The sequence below is a fragment of the Anarrhichthys ocellatus genome, unplaced genomic scaffold (genome assembly GCF_004355925.1).
Source record: "Anarrhichthys ocellatus isolate YVR2014 unplaced genomic scaffold, GSC_Weel_1.0 scaffold12, whole genome shotgun sequence".
Lineage (NCBI taxonomy): Eukaryota > Metazoa > Chordata > Actinopteri > Perciformes > Anarhichadidae > Anarrhichthys > Anarrhichthys ocellatus.
The window spans coordinates 657,197-673,282 of record NW_022280042.1 but is presented as its reverse complement, the minus strand read 5'-3'; the positions used below and the strand labels follow the sequence as shown (position 1 = coordinate 673,282).

The 16,086-nt window shown below is 40.1% G+C and overlaps 1 protein-coding gene across 6 annotated transcripts; it reads right to left on the bottom strand.

The window, feature by feature from the left end:
• Positions 1 to 5,032: 5,032 nt before the first annotated feature.
• Positions 5,033 to 10,145, bottom strand: cep70 (centrosomal protein 70). 6 transcript variants are annotated; one of them, XM_031851701.1, is made up of 17 exons: positions 9,903 to 10,145; positions 9,617 to 9,636; positions 9,183 to 9,282; positions 8,906 to 9,029; positions 7,997 to 8,171; positions 7,695 to 7,870; positions 7,388 to 7,447; positions 7,200 to 7,287; positions 7,039 to 7,118; positions 6,893 to 6,967; positions 6,714 to 6,801; positions 6,481 to 6,630; positions 6,183 to 6,335; positions 5,668 to 5,836; positions 5,478 to 5,586; positions 5,312 to 5,391; positions 5,033 to 5,183 (listed from the first exon to the last, which is right to left on the bottom strand). In XM_031851701.1, exons 2-17 carry the CDS (start codon positions 9,623 to 9,625, stop codon positions 5,122 to 5,124), a joined length of 1,698 nt encoding a protein of 565 aa, XP_031707561.1. In that variant the 5' UTR covers positions 9,626 to 9,636; positions 9,903 to 10,145; the 3' UTR covers positions 5,033 to 5,121. The 6 variants fall into 6 exon arrangements, with proteins under 6 accessions (XP_031707561.1, XP_031707564.1, XP_031707563.1 ...); XM_031851704.1 differs by having other exon boundaries at positions 9,183 to 9,279; XM_031851703.1 differs by having other exon boundaries at positions 10,034 to 10,145.
• Positions 10,146 to 16,086: the final 5,941 nt, after the last annotated feature.

Genomic DNA, 16,086 nt, shown 5'->3' with positions numbered 1-16,086 from the left:
CAGCGCGTCCGCAAGTTTAAATCTCCTCTACTTGTCAGCCTCTCGGTGACTAAAGGAAAATTGCCGATAGTCATCTACACCAGCGATCAAAGAATAAAGACACTTTACCCACAATTTAGGTGTATTTTCCCTTTAACTCACGAGATGTTTTATACTTAATGTGAATATAATTCATACTTTGCTGGCATCTTATTCTGAAAACCGGATGTTCGTCTGAAGAAACCGGATGTTGTCTCACGTTAATCTTTCTGCTGACAAAGTCCTTCGCTCGCTCCCGATCTGTGCCGTTTAAATGCGTTTACCGTGAATTTCAGCATATAGGTGCACTAAAGTGCAAGGGTCTGCTGAGTTGACCACGGAGATCTGAGTGTCTGCTGAGTTGACCGCAGCGATGTCCAGTAGTCTCCATTCCTCCACCGCTGCCAGTGAGCAACGGACTTTCAAAATTAAAAAAAAATTTTAAAATGCGTTAACGCGCTATAATATAATTGTCAGCGTTAATTAATGTGATAATTACGCGTTAACTTGCCCAGCACTAATATCTTTATATACATTTAATTTTATAAATATTTATATATTTATATATCTACATACATATATTGTGTGTGCATGTATATATATACACACACACACACAAATATATGTGAATATATATATATATATAATTGTTTGTATACATATATCCGGACATATATATATATATACGTACATACACCAGTGGTGGGCCGTCAGGGCCTGCAAGGCCTTCTCTGCTGGCATAAACAGAATCACAAAGTTATAGCTATTTTATAATTTAATAATTGTTCTTAAATACACTAGTGTGCTGAGTGTGCAGAGTGTGCTGTGATTGGTCAGTGGGCGAGCATGTGACTATCGTGAAACAAAACTTAACAGCAGAGGCTTAGTCGGGTAGTGAATCACATCACGTGATGCAGCTCAGCCAATCAAAAATGGCATTCTGACAAGTTTCCTGACCCGAGTGAGATGTACCACAAAAGGTGACACAGGGCTGAGACGGGGAAACAAATTGCAGAGCAGTACGTTCAATGTTTTGAGTTGTGAAAGTAAAATCCTAAAACAATCTCTGTGGGTCTCGGCTTGTCATTAAGGAATGATGGTGGGTCCCACAGCCAAACCAGCTGAGAACCACTGTCCTATATTGTAAGGTGAACAGGAAGTGAACAGTAAACAGGAAGTAAACATGAAGAGTAATACGTGTCAGTGATTGTAGATTTCAGGGTCAATGGGAGCTGTTGGACTCATGATGTCGTGTGATGTGATGACTGTCCATGTGTTTGTTAAGATCCAACTCCTCTGATCATCAAAGCGATCGTCCTGCCGCTGGCTCTGCTGTTGGTGAACGTTGCCCTTTACTTCTACTGTAAGGTACTGACACACGTCTGCTGTTTAGACCAGCCATGAAATGAAGCTCTCGCTCTGTGTTTAGTGAACTGAAGACAGGACTGTGCTGTCATGTCTCTGCAGGCCAACGGGGCAGATGCCGTGCAGACAGAAGAACACTGAGCTGGTTCGGTATAAGTTGGGTGTTCCTGCAGCTGAAGAAGAAGAAGAAGAAGAAGCACAGGGAGCAGAGTAGCTCCTCCAAGGAGCTCCTCTCACATCCAGATGATTTCTACCACACAACCACCATCAGCTCCCTTTTATACGCATGTTCCCTTAAACATGAAGGCTGAATATGATATCACATTATTGGTCTGTCTTACTCTCAACAATGTGTTGGTCTCTCAATACCTTCTGACTTCCTGTCTGTGGCTCTCAGCTCCAAGCCCATTGGTTCCTGCTGAAGACGTGAATCTTTAAAAACACCTCACAGATATAAAGTTTCATTTAAAAGTAGACTTGAGAGCAGGTTTACCAGAGTCCAAGCAGAAAGCAAAGACTATCAGGAACAATGTTAATGTGAGATATTGGAATAAACATGAAACATTGACTTCTATCTTCTACATTCTGTAGAACGATAGCAACAGATTGTCAACATTGAGTGTTTGTCCTTTAAAAATTTAATGAACTTCATGACTTCACTTATTGTAGTGAGCAATATTTTGGCAGCAGGACAACATTGAGTTAAAAGATAATCATAATAATACAAATATATGAACAACGTCCCGCTGTGATCAGCCCCTAAAACCTCATTTATTTGTCATTCAGACATTTTACTATTCTGCTCATTGTTGTACTTTATGATTTTACTTCATTTTGTAATTAAGGATTTTACTTTTTTTTTATAATTAAGGCTTTTCTTATTTCGTAAGATTGTTGTTAAGGAATTTGCTTATTTTTTATAATTAAGGATATGGCTTGCATCATTAGACAATTGTAATTGTTGATTTTGCTTGTTTTTTATAGTTTTACTTAAAACATGTGCATTTTGGTTAATTTTGTAATTTAGGATATTACTTATTTCATAAGAATTTTGCTTATTTTGTACTTCATGAATGTAAATAATGTTGCAATCAAGAAATTTACAATTTGTGTTATAGTTAAGGATTTTGCTTATTTCACAATAATTTAGCAAATGTTTGTTCTTCGTAAATTGAGTTAATTTTGTAATTAAGGAATTTAAAAAAATTATAATAAAGTATTTTGCTTAAATCATGAGTTTCGCTTGATTTTGTAATTAACGAAATTACCTTTTTCATTCAAATTGAGCTTATTTTATACTTCATGAATTTACAATATTATGTAATTAAGCATTTTGTTTCTTAATAAGAATGTTGTAATTTTGGGTTTTTCTTATTTCATAAGTTTATTTAATTTTCTAAATACGGATTTTTCTCATTTCATAAGAACTTTGCTTATTTAAGTATTTTGATTACTTTTGTGCTAAAAGGATATTTGATACAAAATATCCTCCTAATCAAACAATCTGAATAAAATATGAACACATACGTGAAACTAAACACACATACTTGGACTGCACAGATACATGTAGTACTAGTACTACTTTAACAAAGTACTTTAAGGGTTGTTGAACTTGGGTCCAGTCGGGTCGTACTTGGACGAGGAAAAGACAACATGTGACCGTTTACCAACCAAAACCAAACGTGAGCGTCATTAGAAGGACTTTAAACATGTGCACATCTGTGTTCAAATATGTGCAAATGATCAGTTTTCATGTGTCCACACACAGAGAGATGAAATGATGAAGATCATTGTGATAAATGTATCTCTTTCATCTATATTCAAAGAAAACTAAACCAGTTTAATAAACTATGAAACTCTGTGAATGAGCTGAATCTAACAGATTGTAAGTCATAACCACAGCCTTGACGTCTTCTTCTCCTAAGTCTGGTTAAAACCTGTATTTATGTAAAACCTTTGATTCACTTTACAACAACAGAAAAAAAGGCGCTTTCATCGTCTTCTCTAAATGTAACTGTGAAGCCTGTGAAGCTGCTGTTGCTCCGTCTGTCCACATGATGGCGATGTTCTCCAACACGTGAAGCTGAAGCAGCTGATGAAGAAGACAGAGTTCACACAGGTGACACGAGTCACTTCATTCAGTGGTTGAACAGCATCCATCAGCCTCAGCTGCTCTCTGTTCACTGGTAATGAGTGAAGTTCAACACATCACATATAAAATCAGGCACTTTGTGGAGGACACTTCATGGTTCATTCTTTCAAATGTGACGGGCAGCTTGTGATTAAATCCTTGTGCACATTTATGTGTGTATCAGTATTCACTAAGAAACTATAGTCCAATGAAACTCGTTAAAGAATCCTTGATTTACTTCTGAAACACAGCAAACATGTGAAGCTACATCAAGGCAAAACAACTTGATGTTTTTCTTGGAGGCTAAATTTAGAATACTTGGCTCCGTGTTTGGTGTCAAAATGCCGACGTGGCTTGTATTCCTTTATCACTGACACTGCCTCATAACACAGAAGACACACCGCTTTTTCTCCTTGAAGCACAAACATGTATTCTCTTTCCCATCTTTCATTAAATTGTCTTCCCTCTGCATTAATTTTTCTCTTCTTGGACATTTTGGGATTACTGCCAATAGATCTCCCTTATTGCTCCACACTGGTGACTCATCAAGACAATGCAGGGTCCTCATGAGGCCCTCTTAACATATTTATTAAATAGTGGTGCACGTTCCTAAAGAAAGTGTTTTGGTGCATTTAGGGTCTGAGGCCTTCATAGGACAGCCTGCTGTCTTCAGTTCAGCCAGTAAAGTTCCCATTAGAGCATCTCACCTATGAAGTGACCACAGTCACTGAACTATGAACAGATGTGTTACACGTTGCCTTGTTGTCGTCCAGCGTGAGTGTATCTCAGTTCACGTGGGTCAGACTGGCGTCCAGACCAGCAATGCATGCTGGGAGCTCTACTGCCTGGAACATGGGATCCAGCCTGATGGACAAGACCATCAGAGATGATGATTCCTTCAGTACCTTCTTCAGTGAGACTGGAGAACAGTTAGGTTACCGTAGGTCACACAGAGTACTCACCACTACACCGAGTCAGTCATGTCAAGTCAATGATTAACACGTGTTGAAGGTGTGTGTATTATATTGCATTGAAATAAGACGGGTCCTTCTTCACAGAGCTTCTCTTGGAAGCACGAATCATAAATTGTACCAAAACTTTTTACCCAGAATGAAATCAACATCTGGATCTCCCCCTGGTGGCCCCTGATGATATGCAGCAGTTTTCTATGAGCAGAGCATGCATTTATAAACATCAATATTACAGTCCAACATGTTCATTTAATGGTGGGACGCCAAAATCATGATCACAATTAATATCCTCCAACTCACTCCCAACAGTGTTAAAGAGATGAATCAAAAGCATCATTTAGAAAACATGATATACATCAGAAAGGATCATAAAAGTGGAACTGTGAAATACTCAGGACTCTTATAAAATGAACTTTTCATTCTCCATAAATGTGATTTGATTAAAGTCAGCATTCTCCTCTAAAGTGGTTTGTTCATCAGCTGGTGTCAGGCTGGTTGAGCTGCTTCTGTTTCACATAGAAATGATCGAGCTTGTTGCAGAAGAAAGTCATATTCTGATATTCACTTTTTATTAAAAAAAAAAATCAATCACTACATTGAACTAAACACAGCACCCAGTTCAGTGAGTGCAGCTCGTCATTGTGCTGTTTGCGTCAAACACTTCAGAGCTGGAAGGATGTCGTCCAGCTGACTCACTCCTGAAACACACACACACACACACACACACATCTCATTATTACTGAAGTATTATTACTCTCCATACATTCTTTGTATGCATGTGCTGCAGCATTTGTCTTTACATGTATTGTTATGGTTTCATATCTACCCAGAGTCTGTAAGATATCCATAATGAGGGCGTGGAAAGCAGGGAAGAACTCCTCATGCTGCTTCACTTTGATGATGATTCTGGAAAACAAGAGCGGTTGGGATGAATGTGGCCCAACAGAAACACAACAGACCCAACAACATGCGTGTGCTCTGTGCATGTGAACCTGTCGATATCAGCATCTCCCAGCACATCTTGGAGTCCAGCGGTGTGCTCAGTGGAGGAAATCAGTGTGGCCACCCGGTTCACCACCTCAGCAGGAGGAACCCTGCTGTCTGACACACAAGCACAAACTACCGTCTGACTACCGTCCAGAGGTCCCACACAGACTGAAGAGCGTGTGAAGCTGAGGTTACCGAGCTGCAGAACATCTCGGAGGTTCTTCATGGTGTTGCTCGTCTCTCCCAGCCTGCTGTAGACCTCGTTCATACGTGGGTACACTCCACTGAGGGAGGTCACGTCAAACAGCTTCTGGAAGTGAGACACTATGGAGCCCAGAGTGTATCGAGTGGGACTGCTGAGCACCTAGCAGGACCACAGCACAGTAAGGCCTTCTTAAAGTTCCATACACAGTACATATTTTTTAAATTTTAAATTTAATTTATTTTTAATTTATTATACTATATTGATCCCTTTAAGGGGGAAATTTGTCTCTGCATTTGACCCATCCCTGTATATAGGGAGCAGTGGGCTGCCAATGACAGGCGCCCGGGGAGCCGTTAAGGGTTCAGTGTATTGCTCAGGTACACTTCGACACGTCCCAGTCGAGGACCATTGACCTTCCGGTTGCCAGACAACCCTCTTAACCCAGTGAGCCACGGTCACCCCAACATGCTCACCACTACCATGAGCAAGTAGTGCACAGTTCTACCTTGTCATCATCAGCTGAGGTGTTTTCCAGCATGGTGTCCACCAGCAACAGCATGTCCTCCACCGTTACTGCGTCTGCAGCATTATGGCTGCCATTACATGGCTGCCAGGGCATCAGTCTGGCAGTCAACTGATTTAAAGCCCTTTGCAGATCCTACCAACACACACATTCAATAATTCTAGTCAGCTAAGCATCCCTAAATGTGACTCCACAAAGCAGCTTCATGTTCAGCTGTTTCCTGGTGAATGATCAGCTCGCATTTATAGTATTTCCATCAACTAACTCCTCTGGTGTTCACCTTCAGGAGGCGGATCTGCTGGGCCCAGACCTCCAGTGTGGGGAGGACAGTGTGAAACTCGGCCAGGTCCAAACCAGCAGAGGGTCTCTGCCTGTGCAGTCGTAACGGAGCACTGGGATTGGCCACAACAGCTCTGATCTCGTTCAACAGCTGGATGTCAGGACAAGAGATTACCGTTAGTTTTTAAGTTAGAGAGAAGGAAGGGAATATTCAGACCCAAACAGTGTGCTTACGTGGTGATAGTGGGCACACAGACTGGCCTCCCTGGCTTGGTCTCTGGTGTCCTCACTGATCTCACTTGTGTCGTCTTCTTTGAGCAATCTGCAAAGAAGGTTGGTTCTGTACGTGTGTTGAACGCCTGAAACTCCAGCTTCAGAGCAGTCTTCTAGAGCACATTCATCAGAGATCCTACCTGTTGTTGTGTTTCTTTGAGCCCTCCAACAGGCGGAGCTTGTGTTTGTAGAACTTCACGTCTCTGAGCGACGGCCTGCACAGAAGAGCACAGTCAGCGTGTTCACTGATAGGACGGCACATGTCTCAGGCTGGAGGAACACACACCTCGTCTCCAGCTCCCGCTTCAGGCGCTCCACCTCCCTCTTCAGTTCTTCTATTTGAGCTTTGCTTCCTATTTGCTGCTCCTGGTATGCCGTGGAAGAAATGCATGAGCATGACCTACTGCTTTAGGGGGAACAAGTCTGAGAAGGAGTTTGTCAGGTTACCTTGAGAATGGTTTTGAAGGATGGAGTGTCCTTCTTCAGTCCTGTCTGATGAGCCACTTGAGATCCTCCTGGTTGACCTTTGACAGATCTGGGGTGAGAATGAAGAGCTTAGGACCAGCAGAGGCAACACATCCTACCACAGTAATCATCATGTGACACCTTCAGAAGTGTCTCTCAACATGTGTTACCTGAGCTCATCCAGCAGCTGAGTCATTTTGGTCTCATAGAAGTCGATCACATCCAGCAGCCTGCAAACAGAAGAAGCAGGTCAGCTGCAGCATCACCTGTGAGCGCGTTAACTGGAGACTCTCGGCCCAATGCGTCCACATATAAGGTGTCCTCGTAAAAAAGCCTTTACGTTCAAACTGAAACACCTGTTGCTCTGAAATGGTCGTAATCTATTGATAATAATAGCAGAATATCATGTATAATCTAAATGTATGGAGAACTGTTTGTTAAGTGAAAGGAGCTCCTGTCAGTCGGTCATGTCCTCACTGCTGGTCTGCTGGGGAATTCTGCTGGCTGACTTTGTTGCAGACGTGCTGGAAGGTCCGACTCTGTCGAGCCGATCGTCGCTCTTCTTCTTTGACGGTGAAATGTAGTTTTCTCTGGAGTTCAGCTGCTTCCTCCCTCTGTTGAGACAGCTTCTGCTCCAGAACCTCACACTGTTTCTAGACACATGCAACCAAAGATGTTTTCCTCACTGAGAACATCAGATAATAGTGATTTACACACATTTATCAATTACCCAACGTAATGAATCCTTAATGTCGGCCTTTACTGGCTCGTTGACATACCCGTGCTTCCTGTTGTTCCCGCTGCAGCTGTTGTGCGTGGCCGTGCTGTTGGGCGGCCCTGTCAAGGTCCTCCAGGTCCTGGACTCTGGTCCTCACCCCGTCCAGCAGCCCCTCCAGCTCTGTGGCCCTCTCAGACTGCTGAGCCGCTCGACTCGTGTGCTCATGAACCTCCTCTCTACGCACGAAAGCGCGCGCGCACACGCACGCGCACACACACACACACGCGCACACACACACACACACGCGCACGTGCACACGCACACACACACACACTTTGTTCTAACGATGCAACAGGTGCATGTTCTCTTCTATTTCTTACTTTAAACTATGGCTGTGTTTAGCCACGTCATGTTTTCCTTTTGCTGCGAGGAAAAGATGAGAACATTTTTTTATTTATTAGCTATTTATAAATTATGATTTGAGGCTGATAACAGTATTTAATATCTGGTTTGTTCTCTCTGGTATAACTACAGAACAGAACTTCTTTGGACTAAATAAAGGCTGAATCTTCATACCTGCACTGAGCTGGAGGACAGGTGTGTCTCTGTGATGCTCATCTGATGCTGATGAGATTAGATGACAGGATGACAGGTGGTCGACACACACACTGCACATACATTATTGAGTAGACACACACACTACACCACAGTAATATATACTGCAGCCATGTATACACTGTTGTACTTCAATCTGATCTGCTCCATACATTACAGGACTATTGCTCTATATTTCTGTGACTCCTCCCCTCTTTTGTGACGGATTGTTGGATGAGACAATAAAGAAGTTGTTTGGATACTAGAGCGAGATTAAACTTATTCAAAGTGATGTCAAGTTCTGCACGTTTGGCCAGCTGTTTGTGGGAATTGAGAAGAATACAACTAAACACCGATACTTAGTACAAGGACTTACTTGAGTGTGTTGTTGGACTTGATGAGCTCCTGGATTAGCGCCTGTCTTCTCTCGGAGTCTGTGAGCATCGTCCTCAGAGTCGTCCTGATCTCACCGACCGACTTCTTGTCCAGCACAATCAGATCTGAGGACACATGGAGAGTCATGTGACGGAGTAATTCCACCAGAGCAAAAGTAAAGTCTAGAGGCAAACGTGCTAGAGAATACTCTGCACAATGGAGCAGTTACAGCCCAATTACATCAGAGAACCGTAGAAATTGGAAGCGTTGACTCTCACCTGAAATATTCTTATTCTCTACAGGATCTGCTAAATGCACCGGCTTGAACCCGTGATGCTGCAGAAGTTTATTCACATCCTCCCACTGGACCTGCTCCTGCTGAAACACACACACAACCAATGAGCACACAAACAGCACAGAGCAACATGGACCCACTGAAGAAACCGGAGCTCTGAAGTCACCTGGAACTGCCTGCTAGTCCACAGATAAACATAGGTCTTATTGCTGCAGTGCACAAAATGAGTTGTCCTGCTGTCCCTGTCCATTTCTAAATGTCCTCTACTGCAGCACACTTCAATCTGAACACAGCTTTGTGAGCCTCCTGTCACAACCAACCGGTGATCAGGTGTCTGCAGCTCCTGCACCCCAACAGGTGACAGGCACTGCGTTCTCTGATGAACACACAGATGGTATGGTGCTGATGGGGACTCACCTGATCCATGTTTCACCACACTGCAGGAGAGAAACAGGATGTGTTAGAGTTCATGGAGCTTCAGTGAGATCACATTCTGACAATGAATTCAATTAAATGATGAACATTTAATAATCAGGCAATTTTAGGATGCCGAGCAGTTGTGAACACGCAGACACACATTAGAAAAGAAACCATTCAAGAGTTATTCTGCTATATTCAGCATACAAGTAGCCAACCAAGCGACACTTGTAACTCTTTAAAACAGCAATAAAAAGCCACATTTAGAACGCAGCGGTGACGTCACCTTAGATAACGGAAGTAGTTCTTTAGCTCGGCTAGCTTCTGTAGCTAACACGGTAGCGTCACCACTCTATATTAGCTATGCATTTGTTACTGTGCTCGGACTCTGGAGGTGACAGGTACGGCTTTATTTACTCGGTAAGTTACCACTTGTTGCTGTTGCCGTTACCGGGTACCGAGTGCTGTGATACTGCACAGCAGCAGCTGGTGGACAGCAACAGGCGCTACGGTTTACTGACTCCACGTTACACCGACACGCCTCTTCCGTCATTCAAACAAATGCTCTGTGACGAAATCCTACCGAACCAATGGGATGTGGTTGTTTGGGTCTTTCACCAATTGGCGTTTAGCCCCGCCCATTGTTCCGCGTAGTCCCGCCCCGTTTGTGCTGTGATTGGCTAGTGTTCCTGTGCTGCAGAAAGGGTTCCTTTTAAAAAAACTGTCTTTAATAAAGACATCATATAAAATACATAAAGGACGCACAAAGACACAAGAACATTTGCATTTCTCTAAATGTTATGGCGATTTGACATTTTCTCAAAAGATGAGTAGTTTTACAGCCTTCCATTTGAGTCAAATAGTTGATAGTAATAAGGATGATATCATTTCTTAATCATTTTTTAGAAAATAAAGACATTTCGTACACAATGTCCTTATTATTCCAAATGTAATATTGATGCAGGTAGAAGTATACAAGGGAGAACAAGACAACCACATCTGCTTATGAAAGTTTGACTTTGATTTTTACTAATATTATAATTGCACAATAAAAGAAAGTCTAGTTCTAATTTTGGAGAATAGATCATTTTGGATCAAATTCCATAAAGATGGATTTTTAATGAATTGTCTGAGCCAATTAATGTTTTATGTATTGTTCAGAGTTGATAAGTCCAGAAAATTCAAACCACCGCATTGATTTGCGTTCATTGTTACATTAATCATTACATATGATTATTACATGAGGAATGCTGCAGTCACATGAGTCCCTGTCTGATGATGATATAAGTTTACAATGGCTGACTGAGTCTATGAAAGTGTTGGCTGTTGCCTCACAATATTGAAATGTAAATTACTTTAAAGTTGAAGCAAGAGGCTGCCATCTCTCTGGGATTATCGAGTAGCTTGACTATGTTCTCATCCACTTTAAGTTGATCAATAGTAGTTGAACTGTTTTTCCAATCTAAGTAGGATTATACATTTTGCAGCTCACTCATGCGTTCATGCTGAATGAACATGCAGCTTTGAATGTTTTGAATAAAACACATTTTTGTATCACTACCCTTCTAAGACACAACATGGGTCAAAAATGACCCGTATTGACCTACAATGTTATTTCATGCACGGCTGAGGGTTTCTTTGCTATATTTTTGGAAATCAATATATTTCATCATTTAATATTCAAAGTATTCATTAAATATCTTGTTTTTGATTACCACAAATCGTTATTTTAATTTTTCCTTTCTTAATTTATGAACTAAAATAGTTTTTGTATTTTTACATCAAGTTTACACACATGGGTCAAAAATGACCCATGTGTGTAAGTGTGATAAAAATTTAAAAAAAGACATATTATAATCATGATTTTGTTAAAAATTACTATTTTAGCAGTGATTTGGATCAAAGAATTACACATTTAATATTTGAAATGTTTACTTTGTCACACTCACACATAACATACACCATACAACCGATAACACTGATAACACTGTAAGTGTATCTGCAGTGTTACTGTAGTGAACTGTGGTGAATGTATAAAATTAATAAATAAAAGAAAACTGATTCAATAAACTCATATGGGTACAGTGCAAATTGCCATCTTAGTGCATACATGCCTCACAAATGACAATCACACGTTTGTGCTCCTTGCACACAGGGCTGGTGCACTTTGAACACCAGCTGCTGGCTTTTCGGTCTATGCATTTTTCGGTCTATTTCTGAAGCTATGCAAACCCCTTTGATACATAGTTTCAAAGATTTTGTTCAAAAAACTTGTTTTCAGTTTCATGATGTTTTCATTAGAATCTGATCCTTACACACCTCTACTGGATTAACTTACTGGATTCGTTCCCTCTGATGTAAATAATATTTGAATGGCCCGTGCTCTTGCTGCAGTTTTGATGGATTGTTTTGTCATGCTTTGTTGTAAATAAATGTGTTTGTTCTTGTCATTGTGTTAATTACATTGATTTGACTATATGCATTTTCCGATAATGATGCAGCATCCCGTCATGCGCGTATTCATGTATCTGCACTCTGCAGTTAGTGTAGGTGTAGGGTTAATGTAACATTTTATTTCACTTGTCAAATGCTGCAGTGTTATGTGAATAACACTGCAAATAACACAAACAAATAATAACCGTAGCTGTGGCGTCATAATGAGGTTATTCGGAGATGGTTCAACTGTAGTAAGACAGCACAGAAGGCCCAGGTATAAAATGCACGGTCCGCCACTGTTTTAGACGTACTATACTATGACTTTTCATGAGTTTTTTCGACATATTATACTTGGTCTTTTAAATTACTTTTATTTACAAAAAATACAATGAATCGTTTTAGAGTTACTATACTATGATTTTTATGATGTTTTTTTGGGATCTAAAATACAATTGTTTTGGACATTATGTTATGTCCCTTTTCTTTTCTCCCTGGTCTAGGGGATGATTAGGGACAACCCAAATTATGAACAAATACTTCAACATGGAGTTTAACCGTAAACAATATTTATTTCACTCACATATTCCAATTAGTGAGTGCCATCTTAACAGCAGCTTTTATTTACCATTCGTTTATTGTTTGCACACATTGATATTACAGAATATCACCAATATAATCATAGATACATAAGACACACATTTACAATATCAAAAGTAATGGATGAAAAAAGAAAAGAAAGAAATATCAATAAATCAGCTGAGAAACCACAATATTTCTCCTACAAAGAAATCACTGTCACCATGACAAGTTACAGTACAGAGATCCATAGATTGGACAGGGCTGTAATTGATCAGCAGAGTTGAGGAGAAACAGTCTCATAAAATGGAATAAGCACAAATTATACTTGGTTATTACTGTAAAAATAACAAGATGAAGTAAAAAATGTCTGATATGTAATCAGATTATAAAGTGAAGGGAAAATTTGGTTGTACAACATTTTAGACCTCTGAAACAGCTGATCATTTGTACAATGATTCTAATAATTTGAAAGTGTTTGTGAATTACACATTAATATCTGGTTGACCAGATATTGTAGAACCATATGTGACATAAGGCTTAAGGCTAAAAAAAAACAACTTACTTTAATCCTCATTTAAATCTTAGATGTATATGTCAGAATTGCATGTAATTTGAATGAGGATCAAGCCTCTTTAGAAGTTATGGAGTTCATCATTATGAGGTTACATTTCTCAAGTCTGTGATCATCCATTACAGAATTGGCTGTGTTCAACCAGCAGAAGAGTTTGAATAGAAGCTCCATAGTCCCCCTCATGTTGTGTGGAGCAGAACCCATCAGCCCGTTTGGACCACTCTCACTGGACCACTGTCTAACATCCAAACGCCAGAGCTTTGTTGAACTCACCTCACATGGTTTGAATCTATGGCAGAACGGGCACAGTGGCACTTTGATGGATAACTACATGATCACTGGGAGAAACAAATAAGGCACAAGCATGCAAGCAAGCAAACACACACACAAACACACACACACACACACACACACACATATATATATTGCAGTTATCAAATGGAAAAACTCGTACCACCATCCTGTCAATAGTCTTAGATTCATCTGCATTTTGTTGTTTTACAATAAGGTTTTGTATATATAAGATTCATATGTCAACTAAAAGCCCTATTATACTACAATCCTATATATTCAAAAGCCTCAGATATATACTCAAATATGCTGGGTCCAGATGAGTTAGCACTTACACACACCTACACACACCCACATACTGTATACACCAATAGCATGCTGATTACCACATGATTGACATGACTGGGATGACATGATTTGAGATTGATTTTTTGCTTTCAGCTTCAGTCAAACTAAATATCTTTTGGTGCTTTTCAGTCACATATTAGGTATAGCAACATTACAACACTAATACTCCCCTAATGCAAGTAGTTTGGCCATTCACAAAATAAAAGACAACTAAAAAAGCACAGTTTGGCCAAAAGTCTTTACAAAAGCAGACACAATAATCAAGGTCACAAAGGTCAAACTGTCTTGTTCTTGGGACTTACATCCAAAGTCATATACAGTAGAACTAGAGGTCACAAGTACACTGAGATGCTCCACTCTAAAAAAACTTTTACTTTACATAGAATGCAAAGCTTCAAGAGACAGATGGCAGAAAATAAGAAAATGTTCTTTAGATTAAGACTTGGGGAACTGAATTAAGACCAAATAAACTTGATAACCCTGCTCTATGGGTCTAACCCTCCCCTAACCCTGCTCTATGGGTCTAACCCTAGCCCTCCACTATAGGTCTAACCCTCCCCTAACCCTGCTCTATGGGTCTAGCCCTAACCCTCCATGAATGCAGTGAAATAAAGTGCATAAGGTCGTTACAGAGTACAGCAGCAACACAAAAAATAGAAGACGACTAAAGATATAAATAAAACTCAGGTCACAACAGTACATTAATCCTAATAATATATCTGTTGCCCTCTGTAAATCATTGGCCAAGTGGTGGACAGAGAACAGCAGGAGGCCTGCTGTTATATTTGCAGTTGAAACCAAGAAGAAGAAAAAAGCTGTTCATGCTTGTTTTAGGGAGGTTGTGAAAAAGAAGATAAAAAGATAAAGTGAAAAATTCAGAAAACCATAATGAAATCCCCCAGTCAACAAAAAGAAAACCCTGACCAACCCAGGCTAGGTACTTTATAAGGACTATTCCCAGAAACAATGATTCCCTCTACTATAAAGCCTATTGGATGATCTCACTTCCTGTTTGGCCCATGACCAGCTCCACAACTAGGACTACAGATAGAATACACAGTAGAACTGCAGAAACTGAGTGTGCAACACAATACAAGTGTATTGTGCACGGGTTAGCACCATGCTACGAACTGCTATTGTTGTTATTGTAGTTGCTGTGTAGCTTTGTCTCTCTTTCTCTTTCCAAAACAAGCCAATCCAGTTAGAGATTTCATCCTGTTCAAGTTGTCTAAATGCTCATGGCGAAATGATGGCCTCTGTAAATTAAAGGTCTAAATCTGCTCTATATGAAAAGTGTCGTGAGGTAATTCTATTGTGATTTGACGCTATTGAAATACATTTGAATGTACTTGAATGAACACAGAGGTAACAAAAAGACTACAACACCATGCTAATTTCATACTAGCACAATCGTATCATTAGGCCCATGAGCCAAGTCTCCACACGAACACTCAGCAGTATTACTAAAGCTGAACTGTGGACGTGAGGGGGTGAAGGTAACACTTTCAGTAACATGAACACTGAAAGCAGTGACCATGTTCTTCTCCTCACTTCCTTTAACAGAGCCCACAACACTGGGATTTCAATATGTGAAGTTTTTCTTCACATTTAGAATCTTGTAAAGTCAATGTCACTAATGCTCACCACTCTCTTCCAACACAAATACGACAAATTAAGTCCAGTCTTTCACTTCCTTGGTTTTCTTTACCCACGTAATCTGCTGTCAATGAACCTTAATACTTCCTACAATGTTGTCACATTTAAAGCCCACCAATGAAGGAAACAGTGGACTCTTTCTAGGATGAAAAAATAGTTTAATTGATAGAGAAAAACTGGAATGAATAAATGAGATTTATGACTGAGCGGTGAATATGACACGACTGTGTTGTTGAAGTACTTTAACTAGTGCTTTGTACGTGTATATAATGTATATTATATTGTATTAATCAAGGCAGCAGGAAAAATAAAGACCTGCTTCTCTCTGCCATTAAGGTTTCATAAAAGCCTGTGACACTTTATTTAATGACATGAACTGTTTGTGTATCTGCTTGTAATCCTGTTTTTGTACTAATATTACACCTCACTGCATGGAGTTTATCCCATAGCACTAAAAAAAACTGCTTCTCTGATGACCTACAATGAGACATGTTTTCTACAATGACAATGGAGTTAAGCTAACTATAATGTTAATAACCAGATAATATGAATACAATACTAAAGTCAAATATATTAAGGAGAGCCATAA